General features: G+C 49.7%; 1 protein-coding gene across 1 annotated transcript in view; it reads right to left on the bottom strand.

The window, feature by feature from the left end:
- Window positions 1-2719: 2719 nt before the first annotated feature.
- The window catches only part of arid1ab (AT-rich interactive domain 1Ab), a 44334-nt gene continuing 22793 nt past the window's right edge, over window positions 2720-24260 (bottom strand). Inside the window, exons 3-21 of the mRNA XM_066675465.1 lie at window positions 24039-24246; window positions 22687-23154; window positions 21999-22112; window positions 17861-18101; window positions 17679-17768; window positions 16699-16851; window positions 15331-15628; window positions 15109-15248; window positions 14935-15032; window positions 14549-14758; window positions 13635-13836; window positions 11773-11905; window positions 8792-8976; window positions 8535-8682; window positions 7249-7365; window positions 7050-7143; window positions 6159-6975; window positions 5822-5952; window positions 2720-5736 (exon numbers count right to left, since the gene is read on the bottom strand). Coding sequence (XP_066531562.1) covers window positions 3910-5736; window positions 5822-5952; window positions 6159-6975; window positions 7050-7143; window positions 7249-7365; window positions 8535-8682; window positions 8792-8976; window positions 11773-11905; window positions 13635-13836; window positions 14549-14758; window positions 14935-15032; window positions 15109-15248; window positions 15331-15628; window positions 16699-16851; window positions 17679-17768; window positions 17861-18101; window positions 21999-22112; window positions 22687-23154; window positions 24039-24246 — 5674 coding nt within the window. The 3' untranslated portion in view covers window positions 2720-3909. The remainder of the gene's footprint in view (window positions 5737-5821; window positions 5953-6158; window positions 6976-7049; window positions 7144-7248; window positions 7366-8534; window positions 8683-8791; window positions 8977-11772; window positions 11906-13634; window positions 13837-14548; window positions 14759-14934; window positions 15033-15108; window positions 15249-15330; window positions 15629-16698; window positions 16852-17678; window positions 17769-17860; window positions 18102-21998; window positions 22113-22686; window positions 23155-24038; window positions 24247-24260) is intronic.

The raw sequence follows: 24260 nt of genomic DNA, 5'->3' as shown, positions 1-24260 counted from the left end.
TCCTCTGGTGTGTGGAACAGTGGAACTGTGTTCTCTGGAGTGATGGGGTTCCTCTGATGTGTGGAACAGTGGAACTGTGTTCTCTGGAGTGATGGGATTCCTTTGATGTGTGGAACATTGGAACTGTGTTCTCTGGGGTGATGGGATTCCTCTGGTGTGTGGAACAGTCCTGGGAACGCTGAGGATGAAGGGAGTTCCTGCAGGAAGTTGTTTGTTGGAGAACGCTGTTCCTGCCTGCATTGTCCTCAGCTTCATTAACATTAACATCAGAAAAGAGCAGTAATTACACCCCCCCCCCCCCTCGGCTTCTGAAGTCCCTTCATCTCAAAGAGACCCCCCGCAGCCCCCGCCCCACCCTCTCTGTCTCTCGCTCTTTCTCTCTCTCTGTCTCTCTCCTCACAGATGAGGACTCCACATTAACTGTAACAGACTGTCTCCACAGCTGAACCGAGGATGAAGGGGTGAAGGACTTGGGAGGTGAAGGGATGAGGGGATGAAAGGATGGAGTGCATGCACACACACACACACACACACACACAGAGGAGTAGGTGATGTCAGAGAGCCAAAGAGGGGAGTTGAAGGCGAAGTTTGTTTGTGGTTTGACTAAAATTACAGACTCAGGATAACAGCCCCCCACAAACCCCCCAAGGGGCCACAGCAGTGTGAGTCTGTGGCAGGAAGACCCCCCCCCCCCCCACACACACACACCTCACCCCGTGTCTGTGTTTGTTTCTGGGGGTGGTGTTTATTCTGAGATGACGGTCCTCAGGTTTTAAATACCAACAAACGCATCCAAACACCACGGCCGGATCAAGCCCAGATTTGGGAGAAGTTCTAATCTCATCTGTGATTGGCTCTCACAGGGGTAAAGCAAACATAAGTGAGGATTCAAACACAATACAACACTTGCAGTGAGCAGTGCCCGGAGTGGAGGGCAGCCCTAGCCACGGCGCTAGGGGGCCCGGACTGTGGGGCCCGGACACTCAGTGGAGGGGGACACCAGATGGATCTGTCCAGGGGTTAAACTGTGTCCACCACATGTGGACACCTTCCAGGGTCAGGGACGGGACCAGGACAAATGGGATAAACACAGGGAGTCTGTAAACATGACAGTTCTGCTGTAAACCTGGTGAATATAGCAGCACTGTTAGCATTAACTCTCTGCTAACTCTAACACCCCTGCCCTCCCCAAAAACACACACAAACACAGTCCTGCCCAAAAACATCTGGACATAGCTGGAGGAGATGAAAGGGTTAAAGTTAAAGAGAGAAGTGTGGACTTTCTCCTGAAACAAATAAAAATCTGCTTTGAAGTTTAGTTTTGGTCTGTGGAGCAGCTTCAACAAACTGGAACCGTCTTTAAAGTTTACTCTGTGTGTGTTTAACAAACACTGTCACACGTCTGCCGCTTTAATAAAGTCAGGCGTTTAGCCACTGGCCCAAACACAACAGCCCATGAGAGAAGAGCATGAACCCCCAGACTCCAGAGATGTGTGTGTGTATGTGTTGGTGGGGAGTAGGGGCAGGCAGCTGAGGGTTTCCTCCAGAATGGGGTTAGAGGGACGGGCAGGGTTCCGCTCGGCCGAGAGAAACGGGAGTGTGTTGGACTTGGCCCCGTTGGTCCTAGATCTGATGCCGGAGGTCCGCTGGTGACTGGGGTTTGCTGCTGTGGAGTGTGAAGGAGCAGCAGCGTCCTCTGCTGCACAGTCTGGATATTTCAGTGCTGTAACCTTCTGAGGTTTGGATCTGGAGCAGAGCAGTAGGCTGGGGTGGGGAAAACTCTCCTACCTACTCGTCCCCCACCCCAAACACACACACACACTTAATAATAAACATCAGTCCTCATCGCCTGAGCTGCCTCCAATCAGGAGAGAGCCCCGCCCACTATTTATTAACATATTTAAGTGCAGTACAGCCCAAAAAACACTTGGTGACTTTTCTGTTCGCACCTGAGTGGGAAGCACTTCATTTATTCAGTTTTTTTTGCTGGATTTTCCCCCATAACCACTCCTTGAGCCTAAAGGTGAACTCCACCATGTTTCAGAATTCCTCTAACTCCTGAGGGGGCGGTGATGGAAGGGGTTTGTTTTGTGTGACGTTATGCAAAATTACTGTTCAGTTTGAGTTCCGGAGACCGACCACCAGAGGGGGCTGCAGGATCAGGAATTTACTTTAAAGAGGTAAATTCCCATAGCATACCTTCGGCAAACTGAAGTGCCTCACCAGAGTTCAGAGCTCGATCCACCATCTCGGGTTGTAATTAAAATGTAAATTATTTGTACATCACTGCACTCCGTCATTTACGTTTTACTCAGCTTCCTGACATTTCTGGAAACAGGTTTGTGTTTTTCAGGTTTAAAACGATGTGACTGGAGGCGAGTCAGAAATTAAATGTTTATTAAATGCACAGATGGAGGAGGGGCCTTTAACACAGACACGTATGCTCTTTAACAATTTTTTGTTATTATTCACGCAGAACACCCCCCACTGACTCCTTTTCATGTGATGAGTTAAACTGCCCCCTAGTGGCCTGGGTGTGTCTCAGATTGTGTAGTTACCCCTGTTTTAAACCAGGGACCCACTCTGTGGAGAATAAACAGGTTCATTTAATTAAACTCTTACTCTCAGCAGAACCCAGACACAGAGGAGAACCCTGGACATGGAGGAGAACCCAAAGGAGAAATAAAACCATCACAAACATTAAGATTTCATTCACGTTTATTCTGAACACGTGGAACATAAAGTATAAAGATTTCATACGGAATAAAGGATCTTCATTAACCAAAAAGATTTACATCAACTTTGAGCTACATCTGAAATAGAAACAGAGCAGAGAGCGCCACCTGGAGGACAGAGAGAATCTGGTACAGCACTCTCACCCCATTCTCTCACTATTTGTCACTCTCTCACTCTTTCAGTCTGTCTCACCTCCCTTTTCTCTCTCTCTCTCTCATGAACTCGTTTGATCTGTCAATATATTTCTCTAAAACCTGAAAAGTCCGGGTCAAGGCCCGAAACGACCCGGAGCTGAAAGAGTTCACACATGGCGAAGAGCAGCGGGAGATTCTGAGAGGAGGAACCTTTAATCAATTCGTCAACGATTAAAATCCGTGAAGAGTGCCATCAGGAGGAGAGAGAGAGAGCGAGAGAGAGAGAGAGAGTGAGTAATGTACATGATTATTTACACTGAGAGCAGTCCAGAGAGAGGTGATCATCAGGGTCAAGTCTTCAGCGGATCGTGGAGGACGAGGTCGAGGTGTTGTAGGTTCACGGTCCTTTGGGGGAAGGCCTTCGTTTCTCTCTCTCCACGTCAAACTAGAACCAGGTTCTAAACCCTGGGTTCCGCGGCAGAGCTCAGTGTGAAACAGTTACAGTGTGTGTACGCTCCATCCCTCGGGTACAGTACAAAACCACGACAACAGTCCTGCCTTGCAGCGTCCCCCGTCCCCCACACGCTGAGCGGAGACTCGTCCATCACCCAACTACAGCACCCTGCCCCACCCCCACGCCAGCCGCGGAGCAGCTGCACATGAGTCGCACACAGCCCCAAACTCACTGTAAACAACAGCAACTTTGGTTCAGTTCAGTTTTTACATTTTTTTGTTTTTAAATCTACTTTATTTCATTAAAATAAAAACACAGTTCTTTCCACAGGGCAGCGCACTCTGTTCATCCTTCCCCTCCTCCTCCCTCCCTCCCTCCCTCTCTCTTTCTCTCAGTTCCACTCACTGCCACAGCCAGACTCACCTCACAGAGAGACAGAGAGAGGGAGGGAGGGAGGACAGAGTGGAATTCTGAGGTGATTTTTGCATAAATAAAAATAAAAAACACACAAAACCAAGTCCCGTCGTCTCCGCTCACACGGAGGAAGCGAACCCAGGGGACAAAGCTCCGCCCCTGAGTGAACCGTCACGAGCGCCCGATGAGAAACAGCACGTCACAGATGACGTGAGACACTTGTGAGTTCATGAGAGGGGACACGGAGACGTCGAGGAGCCGGGACTCATACAGGGTGAACTCTGAGTGGTTCTCCTGGAGCTGGGCGAGGGCGAGCAGGGCCCGGGCCGCGCGCCGCATCATGTCCACACTGCTGGGCTCCACCGAAGCTTGGACGTGCAACAGAGCGCTCGGACTCTGCTGGAACTGAGCGGCCGCCAGACCGTCCTCCAGAAAGCCCAGCAGGTTTCCCACGCTGCCTTTCTGCATGGCGATGGCCCGGGCCACGGTGCTGTCGCCCTGAGCCAGGTTTGCCAGCAGCACCACCGCCATCTCGCGGCACACCTGCAGCTTCCTGTCCCCCACCAGCCGCACCAGCGCCCCGCACAGACGCTCCACCCGCGAGAACGGCGGCGTGGCCAGGAGCAGGTCTACGTTCCCGTCCTGGACGCTGAGCTTACTGAGCGTCTCCAGGACCAGGCTCTGAGGGGACAGGGCCCCGTTTGGCCCCAGTGAGGGGAAGGGGTCCAGGGCTTCGGCCGAGGGGCAGATGGCCCAGTGCAGCAGCCCGTCCAGTAGGGGGAGGCACACGCTCTCGGGATAAACGGACAGGTCCAGCTGACCTGAAATGTTCGCCAGCGTCACCAGGCAGTTTTCCCTCAGGGTCCCCAAGCAGTCCCACCACCATTCGTCCCTCTCGCACCTCGTACTCTCGTCCTCGTCCTCCTCTTTCTCGTAGGTGACCGGCGCCTGCTTGCGCTCCGGGTGGCGGTGGTGGAGGAGCACCAGGCGGCTCAGGATCAGCAGCAGGCCGGGGTGTTTGGACATTTCGTGGTCGTTTCCGGGAACAAAGGACAAGCTGCGGATGATGTTGGAGACGCAGATGCAGCGGCGGGACAGAGAGTCCTGCCAGTCGGACAGCGTGCACAGCGGAGTCTCGTCTTTACTGTGAGGCTCATCCTCCAAGATCTTAACGCCATTCCTGTGCTGTGACGCATCGGGTCCGAGTAATCCCACGTCCTTCTCCTTCTCCTCTGTGTCCTCGGCTCCAGAGCTTGGCCGGGCCGAGAACTCGTTGTCGGTGGTCGTTATGCTGCTGGATGCTGAGCTCTTCTCCTCTGACAACATGTGTTCTGAGGAAGACTGTGATTCCTGTGTTCTCTCCTGATCCGGTTCTGCAGTCCGAGACTCTGGCTCCGTTTCAGACTCGGTCGCGTTTCTCCGAGACTCTGTGCTGACCGGAACTCTGCTGGAAGTCTTCTTTTGCTCCTTCCTGCTCTCGAAGTGGGTCTGGATGTGTTCTGTGGTGTCTCCTCCGCCGACGCTCCAGTGGATCAAGCCGCTGTCGAAGGCCTGTCGCCGCCCGAGTCTGGACGAGCGCCCGATAATGAAGGGGTCCTTCTTCCTCACTACTTTAACGGGAAACCTGTCGAACTTGCTCGCCTGTCTGGGCTTCTCTACTGGAACACTGCCATCCTGAAGCTCTTTCGAACTCGACCGCTGTCTATCCTTCTCCTGGTCGGATTTCTCGCCGTGTTTCTGTGACATCTCCTCACTCTCCTCCTGCTTCACCTGAACCTGCGGTGTCTCCTCGCTCTTTTCGTCATCCTCCTCGTCCTCGTCTTCCTCCATCTGCTCCAACTCGGGCCCTTCTCCGTCTGACGTCTCCGGGTCCTCGGCATCCGGGTTGATCAGCGTCCTCTGACCTGGGTCGCCAACCTCGTACTCCTTGAGGATGCCGAAGATCTCGATCAGACATCTTCGGAAGTATTCCACGATCAGCTCCAAGAACCCGTGGAGCTGGAAGCAGGAGACACAGTTCGATCAAAGTCAGACACACACAAGGAGCCCCCACACATCTCACCCACGTCTCCCCCATGCTCACCTGGCTCAGGCCGAAGTTGGAGATGCTGGTGTCATCGTACAGGAGGATGTTGACCGTGTCCAATGCCCACGAGCTCTCGGCTAACAGTCCGGACTTCAGTGACATCATCACTCGCCAGGCTTCAGGTGTTCCTGCACAGAGAGAACCAGAGAGAACCATAAGCTCAGGTATCTGTAACAGTGTGGTGGGGCGGTGTCAATGATTACTGATTACATTAAACATTTGTTTTTCTACTGTTACTATCAGCAGGGAGGAGTGTACGGTTCTCGTTGAAGGTACCATTCCCCAAGGCGTGTACGGTTTGGTTCTAACAGTGGAGTTTGTCGTAAGAGCGTACCAATGTCCTTCACGTTGAGTCTGCGGCGAGGTTTGAGGAGTGGCTGTGATGCTTCCACGGATCCAGGAGGAAAGGCAGCGTCTCTCCTGAGGAGGGGGGGCTGGACTCCAGGGGGCGCTATGTGGGAGGCAGGGACCGGGGGTCCAGCTTTCTGAATCTTCATCCCAGAGGACATGTAAGGGGTTTTACTGGGCGAGATGGCATTCTCTGGGGCCCTGGGGAGGGGGGAGGGGCTGGAGCCCGGTGGGATATGATTCTGAGAGGACTGGTAGTTGGACGGTGGTATGGTTCTGCTTATGGCCCCAGGACCCGGTGTCCCGTAGGATGGTTGGCGCTGGTGTCCGGGCCAGGGGCCCTCGTGATTCATCCTCTGGTCCGAAGGCATCATGTCCTCAGAGCGGTTGAGTCCGTGAAACCCGGGGCCCTGAGTGTTCACAGTCACGCTCTGCCGGTTTGGGAAGCTTCCGTAGTTCATGTCGTTGCGCCCTTGCCACATTGGCCCCTGGGGGCCGTCAGGGACAGACGGCATGGGGCTGCCCATCATCTGTGGAGGCATGGGGCCCTGAGAGTTGGAGCCTGAAACGTTGGAGCCCCTGTCTCTGCTGAAACTGAAGGGAAACTGGCTCTGAGCGGGGGGCCTTCGCTCAGACCCCGGAAATGTGTTGTACTGGTTGTACATGTCCTGCTGGGACTGGGGGCCACACGCAGCCTGAGGCCCCTGCTGCTGCTGTTGCCCTCCAAATCCGTACATCTCTCCCTCGTGGCGCTTGGCCGGGGGCCCATACGCTCCGTCCACCGGCCTCTTCTGAGGGTAGTTCTGTAGCAAAGGAGACAGACGTTACTTTTTCTACTTTTCATTTTATGAGGTTAATAATCTGCAGCTCCACAAACCTGCTGCTGGGAGTAAAGCCCCCCCTGCTGGGTCGGGTAAGGTCCACCGGGGGGCGCACTCTGCCCAGGGTATTGACTACTGTACGAGTCGTGTCTAAAACACAGAGAAAACACCATCAGACCCCACGGAGAAAATCACGTCAGTCAGGAATATTTTAATTCCCCTCAGAATAGCGTCAGGAATGAGATCAAAGGGAACCTCGTCTGCTGTGGGGTTCTGCCGGGGGAGTACACACCCCCCTCTCCACTGGGGGCAAGCAGGTTCGGCTGAGGTCCTCCAGCGCCGAGGCCACCCTCTCCACACACACCCTCCGGTCTGTAAACAAACAAACATTCACACACCCCTCCGGTCTGTAAACAAACAAACAAACAAAAAACAACTCTCCGGTATATGAACAAACATTCACACACCCCGGTCTGTAAACAAACAAACAAATCATTCACACACCCTCCACTCTGTAAACAAACTCACTCTCCGGTCTGTAAACAAACAAACAAACATTCACACACACTCCAGTCTGTAAACAAACAAACAAACATTCACACATTCTCTGATCTGTAAACAAACAAACATTCATACACCTGCCGGTCTGTAAACAAACAAACCATTCACACACCCTCTGGTCTGTAAACAAACTCACTCTCCGGTCTGTAAACAAACAAACATACAAAAACAAACAAACATTCACACACCCTCCAATCTGTAAACAAACATTTATACACCTGCCGGTCTGTAAACAAACAAACACTCATACACTCACCGGTCTGTAAACAAACAAACCAACATTCACACACCCTCCAGTCTGTAAACAAACAAACATTCATTCACCCGCCGATCTGTAAATGAACAAATAAACATTCACACACTGTCCGGTATGTAAACAAAGAAACAAACAAAAAAAACAACTCTCCAATCTACGAAGAAACATTCACACCCTCCGGTCTGTAAACAAACAAACAAATCATTCACACACCCTCCGGTCTGTAAACAAACTCACTCTCCGGTCTGTAAACAAACAAACAAACATTATCTCTCATATACACTCACACACCCTCTAGTCTGTAAACAATAAATTCACATAAAGGCTCTTTTCTATAAACAAACAAACAATCACACAATCTATCCTGCTTTTAAATAACAAAAAAAAAAAAAACTCTCTCTGAAGGGGTTTCCTCACAGCAGGATGTGTGTCATCCAGGTAACTTTATCCAAAAGTCAAGTTTATGTTACCTGACTAACCCTGAACTCCTGCTCTGAGCACACACTCCTCCTCTCCACACAAACCCTCCGGTCTGTAAACAAACAAACATCATCCGGTCTGTAAACAAACAAACATCCACACACCCTCCGGTCTGTAAACAAACAAACATTCACACACACACTCCAGTCTGTAAACAAACAAACATTCACACACTCGGAGCGCCCCCTGGTGGACAGCTGTTACGCAGCAGGAGTGTGTTTCCCCACACAGTGAGAACCCCTACCTCCGTTCGTATCCGGGTCCGTAAGGATATGGCGTCCTCTGCCCCATCTGCATGTTCCCCATCGGCCCCTGTGGCCCCCGGTTGTATTGTTCCGCCATGGCACTGTTTGGACCTGGTCCCGGAGTCAGGAACGTCTCCCCGGGCCCCGCTGGAAAACAAAACACAGCTTTCACTGTGCCGCCACAGAGCTGCGACAGCCATCCATCAGTCCACTACAACCTCCGCTCCGAGCATGTGCAAACACTGCGGGGGCTCACCTTTCCTCATTCCACTGAACGGATCTTTGGGCTCGTAAGGACCTGGACCTGAAGCCATGCGGCCCATCATTTCCGGGGGTCCACCCATTCCTGGCTGATATCCGGAGTTTGGAGTCATGGAGTTTCTCCGAGAAAACGCAGGATCTGCTCCATCAGCAAAAGGGTCCTGAAGATTTACGCTGTTCCTGAGAGAGACAGAGGGAACCGATGAAAGACAGACAGACGGAACTGGTGAGAGTGGGTGTATACTGTGTATGCGTAATGTTTAAAACAAACATTACGAAAACTAGAGCGGAAATGGCGATCAACCAAGCTTGAAGTGTTCCATTCTGCCTGGAAGGACAGCCTTATAGAGTATAGAAATGCCCTCACTAAAGCTCGCTCAGCATATCTGGCCTCGCTGATCTCCAATAATAAAAATAATCCAAGAGCACTGTTTAGTGTGTTTTCTAGAATTACAAAAAATCAAGCAGGTTCTGAACAACTAATTCCAGCAACTCTCACCAGTAAAGATTTTATGGACTTTTTAAATAATAAAATTGAGAATATTAGACAACAAACTCAAGCCACAGGATCAAATCCATCCTGGCTGCCACCTGATGTGAATGAAATAAAACATAATATAACTGTAAAAGAAAGACTTGAAACCTTTTACCCACTCCCACAATCAGAACTAGAGAAGATTATCACCTCCGCAAACTGTACAACTTGCACACTTGATGCAATTCCCACAAAGTTGCTCAAAGAAGTACTACCAGCTATTATTGATCCTCTTTTAACTATAGTAAACTCATCCCTTAGTCTGGGCCATGTACCCAAAGCTTTTAAACTAGCAGTTATTAAACCTATGATCAAGAAACCAAATCTTGATGCTAGTACACTGTCTAATTACAGGCCTATTTCTAATTTGCCATTTCTGTCCAAGATCTTAGAAAGAGCTGTGGCCCAACAACTTAGTTCATATCTACATAAGAATCATATATATGAAAAATTCCAATCTGGATTCAGGCAACATCATAGTACAGAGACAGCACTAGTCAAGATAACAAATGATCTTCTTCTTGCCTCTGATCAAGGCCACGTATCCCTGTTGGTGCTTCTTGACCTAAGCGCAGCCTTCGATACAGTAGACCACAATATTCTCATAGAAAGGTTAGAAAACATGGTTGGAATCACAGGGACAGCCCTATTATGGTTCAAATCATACTTAACGGAACGTTATCAATTTGTAAAAGTAAACAATCTAAATTCAAATTATTCTAAAGTAAGATTTGGAATTCCACAAGGCTCTATTTTAGGACCATTATTATTTAAATTATACATGTTACCGCTAGGCACAGTTATAAGAAACCATGACATTAACTTTCACTGTTACACAGACGACACACAATTGTATATTTCAGCCAAGCCCGATGACAAACACAGACTAAAGAAAATAGAGGACTGTGTAAAAGACGTGAAAGGCTGGATGTTGCGTAACTTCCTCCTTCTAAACAGCAACAAATCAGAGGTCCTGCTTTTGGGTCCAAAAGTGGCAAAAAATAAATTATCAGATTTAATTTTAAATCTCGCTGACTCTCCAATTAAACCTGGTTCAGCAGCAAAAAATCTTGGTGTCATAATTGACCCGGATTTATCATTTGATCAACACATAGGTAGTATCACTAGGACAGCTTTTTTACATCTTCGCAATATTGCTAAGATTAGAAATGCCTTATCCCTTCAGGACGCAGAAACATTAGTACATGCCTTTATTACTTCAAGGCTTGACTACTGTAACGCACTACTGTCAGGATGCACCAGCAGCAATTTAAGAAAACTTCAACTAGTTCAAAATGCTGCAGCTAGGGTCCTCACTAAAACTAGAAAATTTGAACATATCAGCCCAGTTTTATCATCACTTCATTGGCTGCCTGTTAAATTCCGCATTGACTACAAAATTTTGTTATTAACATATAAAGCTCTACATGGGCTTGCTCATGAATATCTTCAAGATACAATTTCCTATTATGAGCCCCCACGTTCACTCAGATCACAGAATACTGGATTTTTAATTGTTCCCAGAATTCAGAAGGCCTCAGCTGGGGGAAGAGCCTTTTCTTATAAAGCCCCCAGACTCTGGAATGATCTTCCAGAAAATGTTCGGGACTCAGACACAGTCGCAATCTTCAAATCTAGGCTAAAAACACATTTGTTTAGTTTATCTTTTGGTAGCTAATACTCCCCCATAGATAAAGGCGGCAGATCCGGGGGGTCCATGGACACAGGGAATTATAGTAAACTGAGACGCTGGTGCTGTCGTCCCGCCGCTTCTCGCGATCACTCAGGTTTGTTGACGGTGGAGCGGAGGGATGCGAGTGTTTCAGGATGCTCCCGTGTCTGTGTGTCCTCCTGGTTCTCTCCTTTTAGTTAAAGCTGTCATAGTCAGATCTGCCGGAGTCATTAGCCACACTCTGGAAATTTTCATATTTTCTACTTTACAAACACAAAACAGTTCAAAACTAATTCCACCCCTTTACATTTTTCCGAGTAAACAACTGCCCACCTGTCTGTCTGGACACTGATGGATGACTGTCGAGACCCTCCTCCACGCTTCAGACCAGCTGCCCACGCTCCAGCAACCACCAAGTGCCTTGAAGCTGTCCCTACACTGAAGTTCTCATGGACTACTAACTATCATCACCAGTAGATTGACCAGAGGAGGATGGGTCACCCCTTGTGAGCCTTGGTTCCTCCCAAGGTTTCTTCCTCAGCTGGGGGAGTTTTTCCTAGCCACTGTCGCCCCTGGCTTGCTCACTTGAGGGTTTTACATTTGTTTTTACATTTCATGTCAAATCTTTGTCTTACTGGAATTCTGTGAAGCTGCTTTGTGACAACATCAGTTGTGAAAAGCGCTATATAAATAAATTTGATTTGATTTGATTTGATATGTGTACTGTGTGTGTGTGTGTGTGTGTGTGTGTGTGTGTGTGTGTGTGTACCTTGCTCCGGGGAGTGGGGGTATCTGGCTGTGGGGGGTGGAGGCAGGGGTGGGGGGCTTCAGTTCTCCTCCCTCAGCCATGGAGCTGCTGGTGGACTGAGGGGTCTGAGGCCCCTGTAATGACCCAGACCCGGCTGCACACACAGAACCAGAACCAAACATTAGAAACAAGCGCAAACACACACTGCTTCTTTACAAACAGCCACTAACACTGACCAGCTCAACACTGCAGAAGAGACACATTGACCAGATCTGTCACATCAGCCCACAGACCCCCTCCTGGAGCTAACCCGCGACTCACGGAAACAGATAAAGAGAGAACCACTGTGCTCTCCAGGATATCCTGACTATAGAGTGGACCTCTGACCACTCGGGGACACCACTACTCATTTTAACTTTGTGGAGTATAAACTCAGACACTTGACTAAACCCAGCCACAGAACCAGAACAAGCCCGAGCTTTGCACTGCAGGTCACTGGAACAGGGTTGGGGCGCCGGACATGGGTCTCTCAGGCAGCCAAGGGACTCGCAGTTCTGCTGCTCTCCGCATAGTCCTTTATCACCCACTGACGGAGCCCAGCACCAGCACTCCGCTCAAACACAGAGTCTGGGATTATCTCAGAGAGACACCCGCTCTCACAGACAGAGAGAGAGAGAGAGAGAGAGAGAGAGAGAGAGAGAACCTCAATAAAGCACCTTGAATTGAATTGACAGAGGGAGAGAGAGAGAGAGGATATAAACAGAGTGTGTGTCACATGTGAGTGTGTGTATCCTGAAGGGCTCAACACTGGCACCGAGCAACTCTGAGTCACACATCCATTCATTAACAAACACACACACAGAAGGGTCATTACCAGGTCAGATTTATTCATGTCTCAGTCCCTCCCTCTCCGCTCTGAGCAGGGATTTCCCTTCCACACTGATAAAAGGAGGGGGGGGGGGGGGATCACAGAAAAAAAATAAAGACGAGAGAATGAAGGGGGGAAAAAAGTGTGACTCAACATCCCTCGTTCATTCATCATTTTCTGGCGGAGTTCAGTCCTCCAGGGTTCTGCCGAGGGCCCTGAACCAGAGCCAAACACACACACACACTCACACAGGATTCCCTATCACTCTACCACCCCTCCTCCTCTTCTCTTTCAGGCTGTACTGGTGTTTTTCCGCTGCATGGGATCGGCTCGGCTTGCTTTTAGCTGGTCTCTTTTCCACTAGCAGTTCCTCGCGAAATGGAGCCAGTGACATCACAAATGGGAACCATGGGCTTTAAAAACCACAACAATGTGGCGGTAAAGTCAGGCGCTGTTTACTCTTTGTGTGCTGTGTTGTTGTTTGGACTGAACATGGCTCCGCTCCCAGTTCCTCAGAGCAGTTTTCCTTGTCTCACTTTTACCTTTCACTTGAGATTTTCCTCAGACACTGACCCAAGGAGTGTCTGACCCTCTTCAGAAACACCTCGGGGGAATTTTATGAGCTGCTGCTGAGAATCAGTTCCAGGAGCTGGACCAGATTTGGCCGGTGGAAAAGCAGGAGACTTGAGGCGAGTAGGTTTCATGCCGTGGAAAAGAGGCTGTAGAATTGAATTGATGAGATCTGGGCCATGGCACTTGAAGGGCTTCCCAAAGAACCGGGGTCTTCATCTTCACTAAAGCTAGGGTTAGGGTGAGAAAAAGTTCTACGACGCCCCATCACCCCACAATGCCTCACCAGGCCACAAGACCTCACAATGCCCCAACCAGGCCACAACATCCCATAACGCCCCACTGGGCCACAACACCCCTCCAGGCCACAGCACCCTACTGGGCTGAACGCTCCACAGAAGCCGCACCGAGAAGACTAGCGAGAACTCGAGGACCACAGACTGACCTGGGGAGGGCGGCTGGATCTTGGCCTGGTTCTTTTTGGGGTCGGTGAAAATGTCGGGCGGGGGGTCCTCTCCCCTCTCGATCTTACACTCGAAGGCGTACAGACACTGAATGTACTGCTTCTTCAGGGAACTGGCCGCGCTGCTGGACGTCCCCACGTTCAGGTTAGTGGCCAACTCCCGCCACTTCTTATTCTTATTCACCTGGAGACACACAGACAGGGGGCGATACAGAGAGAAGAGTGAGAACAGTGAGATCAGTGAGAACAGAGAGAATGCATTATTTCAGGCGCTGAGCTCTTTCTGGAGCTTCTTTCTCGAACTCGCCCACGGTCCACATCACGGCTCCTGCTGCAGATCGAGAACCGATTGATGCCGATGGAAATGGCTCCAGATTTAGTTCAGGAATGGGTGGAAAATGTTGAAAACTACTTTAATGCCACTACTGCCACACGAGCGTCCTACTTTAGAGCAAGTGTGGATTATTGCACACGGCATTTATTTACATTCCAGTCAAAACCTTAAAAACCTTAAAAAACACAAAAACCTCAACAAATAAATAAGAACTGGAGATGTTTGGTTTGAAGTGTCGAGTCTTTATTTACATTTACATTTTATCCAAAGCAACTTACAAAAGTGGATCTAACATTCAAACTACAGCACAATTTATACAAATTATTGATCTGCAGGTCTGCTCTGGTTCTGAGAGCAGAATCCCATACTCAATGTTCTAGAAGAAGTGAAACGCAGAACCCAGTACTGATCTGAAACCATTAGGATCAAAGCATAAACTCACTAAAAAAAAACCCGCCATCACAGAGCTGAGTTAGTTCACAGTCGTGCAGTGGACAGAAACACCTTTTTCTGCTGAATCGTCCTTGGGATGAAAATCCAAGATGTGTGTGTGTGTACTGACCTGTGTGAGTCCTCCGATTTCTTTGACGGAGACGTAGAGCCGGAACAGGTCGAGGGGTTTGCGTCCGACCGCGGGGAGGTTACTCATCCCCAGAGCTTTCTCTTCAGCGAACGCCAGGTATCGATCGACCCAGATCTTCCTCTCAGGCTCGGGACCCAGTTCGTACAGACGGGTGATCTTCTCATTCGTCGTGGTGGAGGAATTCGACTTCTACACACACACACACACACACACACACACTCATTCAGCAACATACAGACACTTAACAACAAGAACAATAACAACAAGACACAACATCTGCACTGAGCCGGCATGAGAGCTCCAGACGTCTGCACTGAGCTGGTGCGAGAGCTCCAGACGTCTGCACTATTAAAAGAGTGCTTCACCTTTTTGGACTCTGATTTGGGAGCGCCGTCCACCTTGTTGTTCATCTTCGGGGCCTGGCTCATCTTCTCCATACCGAACTCTGGACTGGGAGCCATTCCTGAAGAAGAGATGGTGGTATGTTTACATGTTACAGGAGGAGGATGTGTTTACTGTGTGAAATGAGTGCTGTTTACCTGCTGAGTTATTGGCCATGTTCACCCCCATGGTGTAGGGTCCGGCCTGGTTCATCATCCCCTGCATGCTGTTCATGGGCGGCACATACGGAGACCCAGCTCCCATCATCCCCTGGGGCATGTTGGGGTAACCTGCCGGCCTGGAGAAGAGAGCGAGAGGTCAGGAAAAGAGGAGAAGAATGAAGACCCAGAACAGTTCCTTCAAAAAACATCTTGTCCTACCTGTGAATGGAGTTAGTTGGAGGGTGGTGTATGCTGCCCCCTTGTGGATCAGGAGGTTTCCTGTTCATACCCGGTGGGGGGCACATGCCTGAGGTCACCTGAGGGGGCATGGCGCCAAGATTCGGCCCCATCCCGGGTCCATAAGGCCGTGCGCCCATCTGTCCAGGTCCCATCCGCCCAGGATGCATCCCCCCGTACTGCCCACCTGCCCCCTGCGGGTTCACCGAGCCGCTCATGCCCCCTGGGCCGGGGTAATTAGAGCCGGACATGCCTCCGTACCCTGGAGGCCTGGGGTAACCTGCAGAGGGGAGAAAAATAGGAAACGATTGAAGGACATGCAGAGACCAGCAGTGACTCCTGATCTGTCAAACAACAACAAAACACAATGAAATGTACAATCAATTACAGGCGTTTGAGTTTCAGATTCATGGTTTCAACCCTAATAACGATAACAAACTTGTGAGACTAAGAATCAGTTCTCTTTCACTCACACAGGTTTAACAGTACTGAGTTCATCCGGCAGGGGGCCATATTAATTACATTTCTGAATCATTTAAAACGCAAGGAATAAATTGGGACCCACGCCACCAGGAGCTCCAGGACAAACAGGATGCATTTCTCAGGGGGACGCGTGTCAATGATGAACCTCCGCTGGTGGATGAAATCCCCTGCAGCGCACTCTAAAAGCAGAAGGTGGCTGTGCCACTGACCACCCCCTCACTGGTCTCTCCTGGATGGTGAGGACACTTCTCTGTCCAGCTGACCCCAGGACCGCGTCTCCAGGTACTCTTCGATCCTGTCCTGGCCAAGCGCAGACATCCGGTACACCGAAGGACTTCCAGCAGCTTGTGACTCTGCTGCTTTCCGCTAAAACAGAGTCTCAGCTTTCACTAAACAAACGGTGGACATATCTTGCCCTCCGCCACTCGTCAGGAGAAGAGCTCTGTCGAGACGGGGGACCGTTATCAGTTTATATCTGTGAACGGAGCTTCAACGGCTCACACCGAGGGAGGGTACTCAAGGAGATGAATAGCGAGAGAGAGAACCAGCCATTATATTCTATTATCTAGAACCGTGTTCTGCTGAAACAATTCCCTTCTGTTCATCATCAGCACATCATTCATCAGATTCATGCAGATTCATCTTGACGGAGACAGACCGTCCGCCACAGCTTTGATTCTGAATCCTGAACCACGGCATGGTGTTCCCTCAGACCCCGGGGATCCTCAGACGGAGAGATCATCTGCTCCTCTACGGAAGCATCTCCCAAACACAGACAACTTTAACTAAAACCACCAGCCAGGGCTCGAGGAACCGCACCAGGACTGTGCCGTTACACCCAGAGTAATAAAGGGTTAGAGGCCTCACCTTGAGGTCCATACTGTCCTCCCTGGGGCGCGTAGTTGTTCTGAGGATAAGGACCCATCCCAGCATGCATCTGGCTTCCGGAAGACTGCCGTGGAGACAGTGCCGAGGGCTGGGGAGAGCCGTACGGAGACATCTGAGGGTTCCTTATGTACACTGCACAGGAAACACAACAGCAGGTGAACACATCTCCACACTGCACAGAGACACCCTTAACCCCCAAACCACGCCAGACACCCCCGAATCACCCCGGACAACATCGAACCACCCCCACAACAACCTCAACCCGCTAACCACCCAAACCGAGCAAGAACACCTGAACTACCCTGAACCAAGCGGGACGAGCTGCAGCAGTGCCGCAGCGGGAGAGTGACTAAAGTCAACCATCAAACTGAGAACTGGAGGGGGATTAAAAAAAAAACAAAAAAAACTGAAATCGACTGTCAGGAGTTTTACAGTTTGGTGTTAATTCTGTGCCACAATATTTTGTGTGAGAAGTTGATGTCGTTCAGATCCATGTCAAAAATCACAAGCCCATAAAACCATTTCAGTTTCTAGAATAACTTCCTCAGACGCAAGAGTAATTTTCATGGCATGAGGTGGTTTTAAACACTCGCTATGTACTTATCACATGGAGCGGTTTTACACGCTCGTGTAAACAAGTAAATTAACCATTTCACCTCCACTCTCCAGTACACAGTGAGGTCAATACTTTCCTACATTGCAGAAGAAACGCGAGCCGTGATGTCCCCCACTAAACAACTATTAAATTAGTTAATAATTTTTTCGTAGAGTTTCGTTGATGGATTTTTTCCATCATTTCACATCCCCCCCGCCCTCCTCTCTCCCATCAATCAGAGAGAGAACTATGCTTTTACAAATAACTGGACTGATTGGACGGGGTGTGATCGTGGGCGTAGCCTAATGCAGTAATCGTGACATTAACCCTGAACATTATCTGGTGAATTGTGGAGGGTTCACACCTCTGTCTTGCCCCACAGCCGCCTGGTTGATAGAAGAGTGAAGGATCCCGTCAGACTGAACACTCGAGGGTCTCGGGGGCATCTGGTTTCCTGAGAAAAACACACACGCCCTTAATATCTAATCTGAGGACTTAACGCATGTGTGTACTGTAAAGGGTTAACCCGAGGTGAAGTGACCGTACCTGGCACAGCTGCAGGTGAGAGCGGTCCTGAGCGAGACGGGGTGGGCGTGGCGCTGGCAGGTGAGCCCACCGGGGACGGGGAGGGGCCTCTGAGACCCTGCAGGTGAGGGGAGGTGTGGGGGGAAAAGGGAGACTGGGCGGGGTTACTCTGGTCTCCTTGACTGCTGGACACACCTGACGTACTCACACCTGGACTTACGGCCTCTGACCCCACACCCAGGTCATCTATAGAGCCCAGGTCCTAGAAAGAGAGAGAGAGCGATTGTAAAATCAGGTGTAATATCACTATGGTCAAATCAGGCATTCCCTACTCACTCTTACTCTCTCTCACACACACACACACAAGCGTCAGTGTTGTTGTCGCTGCTGCTCCTCACGTGTTCCCCATGTGTTCCAGAACAGAGCTCTGAGCTCACAAGAGGAAACCAGAACACATGCAGATTTGACATCGTCCACATCCCTCTCCCTCTGTGTGTGTGTGTGTGAGAGAGAGAGAGAGAGTGAGTGTTTGTCTGGCAGTATTCCTGAAGTCATTGGTTTTTTGGCTTTTGAATTGGAGCCAATGCTATTTCTGTGCTGTGCCCTGAGAGAGGAACCCCAGAGGGGAGGTCTCTCTCTCTCTCATCCTCTCTGTCTCTCTCTCATTCTCTGTCTCATTCTCTCTCTCAATCTCTCTGTCTCTCTCTCTCGCCCAGTGCCAGTACTGCAGAACCCTTTCAGGTCTAAATCCCTGGACACTGCCCGACTCTGAAAACAGAGGAACTAGAGTTACACACACACTGACCCGAGAGTCTGAACTGAGAGAAGAACTGTGTGTGTGTATATATGTAGGTGTGAGTGAGTGAGAAAGTGTGTGTGTGTGTGTGCGTGTGAGTGAGAGAGAGACAGAGATGTACAGCTGCTTTATGACTCTCCGGGGATATTCCTGAGCAGCTCGTGGGAATGTAACTCCACAGTGAGAGAGATTAATTACTTTAACTGAATAGATTCTGAGTACAGAGAATGTGTGTGTGTGTTAAAACTACCACGCTGTCCTGTTTCAGAGTCAGTTGTGAAGTTGTTTAACCTGAGAACCTGTAAAATAAGCTGGTTTTGCAGCAGAACCAAGCAGGTTCTCCACACAATGAGCAGAGTCTGGATCTTATAACACACAACAGCACACGCCCTGCTACAGGCCGCCACCAGGGGGCGACAGTGAGGTGATTGAGCCTCTGCCCTCCGTGGCTCTGCTCTAAACAACAATCGATAACATGACAGTAAATTACACAGAGCACTGACCCCTACCTTCACCTGGGCACTGTGTTTCTCAGTGTGTCTCTGACTCTGAATTTTAAAGCAGTGGTCTGTAGGGTTTAGCACCAGAACAGAACCCTGTCTTGTTTTTCCCAGAGATCATCTGTGATCCAGTGGAGAGACTGTGTGGGTATATATATATATATATATATATATATATATATATATGAGAGAGAGAGAGAGAGAGAGAGATCCAGGGTTCAGTGTGCAGTCAGGTCAGTGAGTCTTCACATGATTGAGTCCTCGCTCTCTCTCCCTCCTCTCTGTTCCAGATGCCCCAACCCCCACAAAACACACACACTTGGAAGACACTGAGGAGAAAAAGGCAGCTCATTCTGCTGTGTGTGTGTGTGTGTGTGTGTGTGAGAGAGACAGACAGAGTGAGAGAAGGTGGGTGTGCATGCGTGTGTGTGTGTGTGGGGGGGGGGTTGTCATGGTAACCATGCTCTGATCCACGTGCTTTGCCACATTTCCACAATACCAACCCCCTCCAAGGAGTAGTGCTGAGGTCATGATGCAGTCAGACGTAACAATGAGAGAGTACACGTGTACACACACACACACACACCGGTCAGAACACTGTGGAAATACTGAGGATTTAGGGTCAGAGAGGTCATGGCCAGGTCACTCAGGTGAGCGAACAGGTGAATCCCTCACAGAAACTAACATATAACACCCACCACCCCTTCTCACTAGAGCAGTGTAAAACTACACTCTACCATCAGGGGGCACCACCATCCCACAGAGAGAAAAAAAGTATGGAAAGGACAGAAAGAGACAGAAAAGAAGATGAGTGGAAGATGAAAAGCATAAGAGGAGTGGAAAAACAGAAGAAAGGCAAAAAGGAGAGAGCAGAGAAAGAATGAAGAGAGAACAAGAGAAAAGAGGAGTGGTGCAATTAGACGAATAGAACGGACATGATGTGAAAATGAGAAACTGAATTGAGGACGAGAAGAAACTAAAAAGAGGAGCGAGGGATGAGAACTGAAGGCTGGGGGGTTGGGTGAAGGAATAACGTCCTGTCTGCCTCACGCTCTCTCTCTGTTTTTCATTCTCTGCCAGAGAAACGCCGCCCTCCTTCTCTCTCTCTAACTCACACAGCTCTGCAAAGAGACAGAAAATAAATGAGTGTAGGAGAAGGGGAGAAAAGGGGCGTGCAAAAGAGCGAGAGCGAGTGTGCTGCAGTGAGGTGGTGTGGCGCAGTCCGCTCACACAGCAGAAAAACACTGGGAGGGGGAGGGCACAAGAGTGGGTGTGCGAGCAAGAAAATGTGAAAGGAAGAGAGAGAAAGAGAGAGAGAATAAATAAAACACAAAGAAAATTATATTTAAGAGATAAGAGAAATGACACACACCGAGAGAGAGAGAGAGAGAGAGAGAGAGACAGAGAGAGAGATTGGCCCCTGACCCTGAATAAGTCATGCACATACAGGAAGCACAGGCCCCAGAATAGCAACAGGAAACAAACCCCAGAACCTGAATACTGCATTAACCCAGTAAGAGACAGAGAAAGTCACTATACACAAACACACAAGCACTAGTCACTATACACAAACACACACGCACTAGTCACTATGCACACACAGACACTATACACACACAGGTCACTATACACATATACACACACACACTATACACAAACACCAGTCACCACACACACACAGTCACTATACACACACACACACCAGTGACTATATACACACAAACAGTCACTATACACACACACAAACACACACACACACACACACACTATACATAAATAAAAATATATATATACACACACACACACACACACACACCAGTCACTATACACAAACACACAGTCACTATATATACACACACACACTATACACAAACACCAGTCACTACACACACACACCAGTGACTATATACACACACACACAGTCACTATACACACACACACACACAGCAGTCACTATACACAAACACACAAACTGTCACTATACACATACCAGGGACTATACACACACAAATACACACACACACACACACACACAACAGTCACTATATACACACAAACACACAGTCACTATACACACACACACACCAGTGACTATACACATACACACACACACACCAGTGACTACACACACACACACCAGTCACTATTCACACACACATACCAGTGACTAGACACACACACAACAGTTTTTTGTGTATGATTAGTGACTGGTGTGTGTGTTTAGTGACTGTTGCGTGTGTGTAGTGACTGTTGTTTGTGTGTGTATGTTTAGTCATTTTGTGTGTGTGTGGGGTGACGTGTGTGTGTGTGCGCGTGTGTAGTGACGTGTGTGTGTGTGTGTGTGTGTGTGTGTGGCTGGTGTAACAGAAGCAGTGGATGATCCAGTTTCTCCGGTTGAGCCTGTTCCGCCCGCAGCTCCCCCACCTCTTCCTCCACCTTCCCCCAGCACAGGCGCGGGTTCCGAAGCTGCCTCAGGGTCTGGGACGCAGAGCCCAGAACCCAGCGCCCAGAACCCAAAGCCCTCATGCACTCCCCAGCCTGACATCACATGTCGACAGAGGCACAACACACCACTGCTCCACACCCTTCAGTTCCATCACCACATCCACCTCAACTCCACCGTGTGTGTGTGTGTGTGTGTGTGTGAGAGAGAGTGAGTGAGTGAGTGAGTGAGAGAGCGAGAGAGAGAGAGCGAGCGAGAGAGCTCACACAAGGCTCAGGGTAATAAAAACCAGAGGGAACCGTGTCACTCGCTCACTCTGCCGCGTTAGTTGCAGGTGGTGAATGAAACTCCTGCACTTCTATCACATTTAAAGTGACAATGCTTTCAGCCCTGGACCCTAGTTTAATATGAGGGACTCACAGGAAGACTGGAGGGACGACCCTGCAGACTGTCCTCTGTCCCACTCTTACTGCACACCAGCCCCGTATTCGAGGGGACAGACGCCTGGGAACTGAATGAGTCCTGGGACAACTCCTGCAGAGAGAGAGAGAGAGAGAGAGAGAGAGATCTATTAAACTCACAGTGATAGTACAAGTCTTGGGACATAAATGTAATATAAATGTAATTCCAGGTGACCCCCTGGTAGTTTGGATTTGACCCTGAAGGGTATTTGACCATGTGTGTGTGTGTGTGTGTGTGTGTGTTTGGTGGACGGCTGGTCCGCTCTCGGCTTTCTGTCGACCTTTACTCAGCGCTGAGTCGGGGCTGAGGGTAAACATCCTGTTTATCTGACCAACACCAGCGCTATCAGAGCGCACACACACGCACGCACACAGAGAGAGAGAGTGTGGTCAGCAGGACCTGACATAGAACCTCTAACACTCCCATCATCTCAGATCTCACAGTGTCAATTGCTGCCTTCAGGACACTGTCTCACTCAGCCCGTTCCCACCAGAACAACTCTGGTTCTTCAATCGGTTCCGTTCCTGATTCGTAAATCCATGTTTCTCTCCAGTAAACCGTTTTAACCAGCTTTAACAAATGGTTTGGGGTAAAGACCATGCATGGAGACAAGGTTGCTCTGGTGTGAGTGTGTGTGTGTATGTACCTGTGGAGGGGGAGGGAAGCGCTGGAAAGGAGACTGCTGCTGGGGCAGTGGTGGGGTCTGGGAGTAGGGGGAAGGCTGTTGTTGTTGTGGTGTCTGTTGTGGACCCTGTTGTTGTTGAGGAGTCTGTCCAGGGCCTGGTGGAGTGTGTGTGAACCCAGGCTGGGGCTGGGGGCCCGGGGCCATCTGAGGAGGGCCCTGGGCTTGAGCCTGAGGGGTCTGTGAGTAAGGAGGCTGGCCCTGGGGAGGCACCTGTGGGTAAGGGCCCCCTCCCTGAGGATGAGGGCCTGACGGAGGAGGTGGTTGTTGTTGGTACTGATGCTGAGCGCTGGGGACACTGCCGTGCTGCTGTTGATGAGGATGAGGATGATAGGGACCCTGCTGTGGCGCATGGGGTGGGGGGCCCTGCTGACCGTAATAACCCCCCTGGTTCTGACCATAGCCCCCTGGACCATGCTGTCCATAACCCATCTGCAGAGGAACAAAACAACACACAACAAACAGGATATTAACACAAAAGAATGAGTGAAAACACACACAGATAGGAGAGAGAGAGAGAGAGAGAGAGAGAGAGAGAGAGAGAGAGAGAGAGAGAGAGAGAGAGAGAGAGAGAGAGAGACAGACAGAGACACTACCCTCCTCAAAAAGTTACTCAGTGCAGTCTCTGCAGTACTGAGCCCAAAACAGCAATTAGAGAGGCCCTACTCTCCCTGGGGCCTGGGATTCTCTACAAAACATACACTTCAGTCCAAACCAGGGCCGTGGCACATCGTACCGTTCTCGTTTGACTGTGAAGCTTTAAAGTTACTGTGTGTATTGTTTACTTTTGCTGTGCTTTGTTGGTGTGGTTCGTTTATACACTACGTTATTTATTGTACACAATGTTAGAATCCAGGGAAGTTATGGTTGTTTACAAAATAAGCAAAATGATTACACATTTTTTGTCACTGTATGATTGAAACTATTATATTTACAGCAAAATAAATCATTAAATAAGTAAAACTATTTTATATAATGAATTACAACAAATTTAACATCATTTTGTTAACATCAACTTATTTTGTTGCAAAATTGTGTCCATGATGTCGTCGCTCTGAACCAGAGACTGAAAAAGAACTCAGTTCCAGTAAAAGGCCCAGATAGAGTCCAGTAGAGTCGAGTAGGGACCCTGCAGTGGAAAAGTGTCTCCAGACTGTTCTGACTCAGCTGCTGCTCAGAGATTTGTAAACTTCACTCTCTGAGACGGAGACTTTGACCTGACACTGGGAGACAGGGGGGGGGGGGTCACTCGGCGCTGACGGCGCTCACAGAAACCACACAGACCTTGACTACTGTTACTGGAGGTTATTTCTGACCTGTTGTGGGTACTGCATTGCTCCCATTGCTGCGGGGCTGCGTCCCTGCCCCCCGTGTGGGTATCTCTGGGGCCCTGGAGCTCCAGGGGGCCCAGAGGGGCCGTAGCTCTGCGCTGGGTAAGGAGAAACTGGCTGGGCACCTGGAGGCCCTTGCTGCTGGGGGTAAGAGCCTCCTGCTCCGTAATGCTGCCCCCGGATCTTCCCCAATCTGATAGAGTGTGT

The sequence above is a fragment of the Hoplias malabaricus genome, chromosome 6, assembly GCF_029633855.1.
Source record: "Hoplias malabaricus isolate fHopMal1 chromosome 6, fHopMal1.hap1, whole genome shotgun sequence".
Classification (NCBI taxonomy): Eukaryota; Metazoa; Chordata; class Actinopteri; order Characiformes; family Erythrinidae; genus Hoplias; species Hoplias malabaricus.
This window is presented reverse-complemented; position numbering and strand designations above follow the sequence as displayed.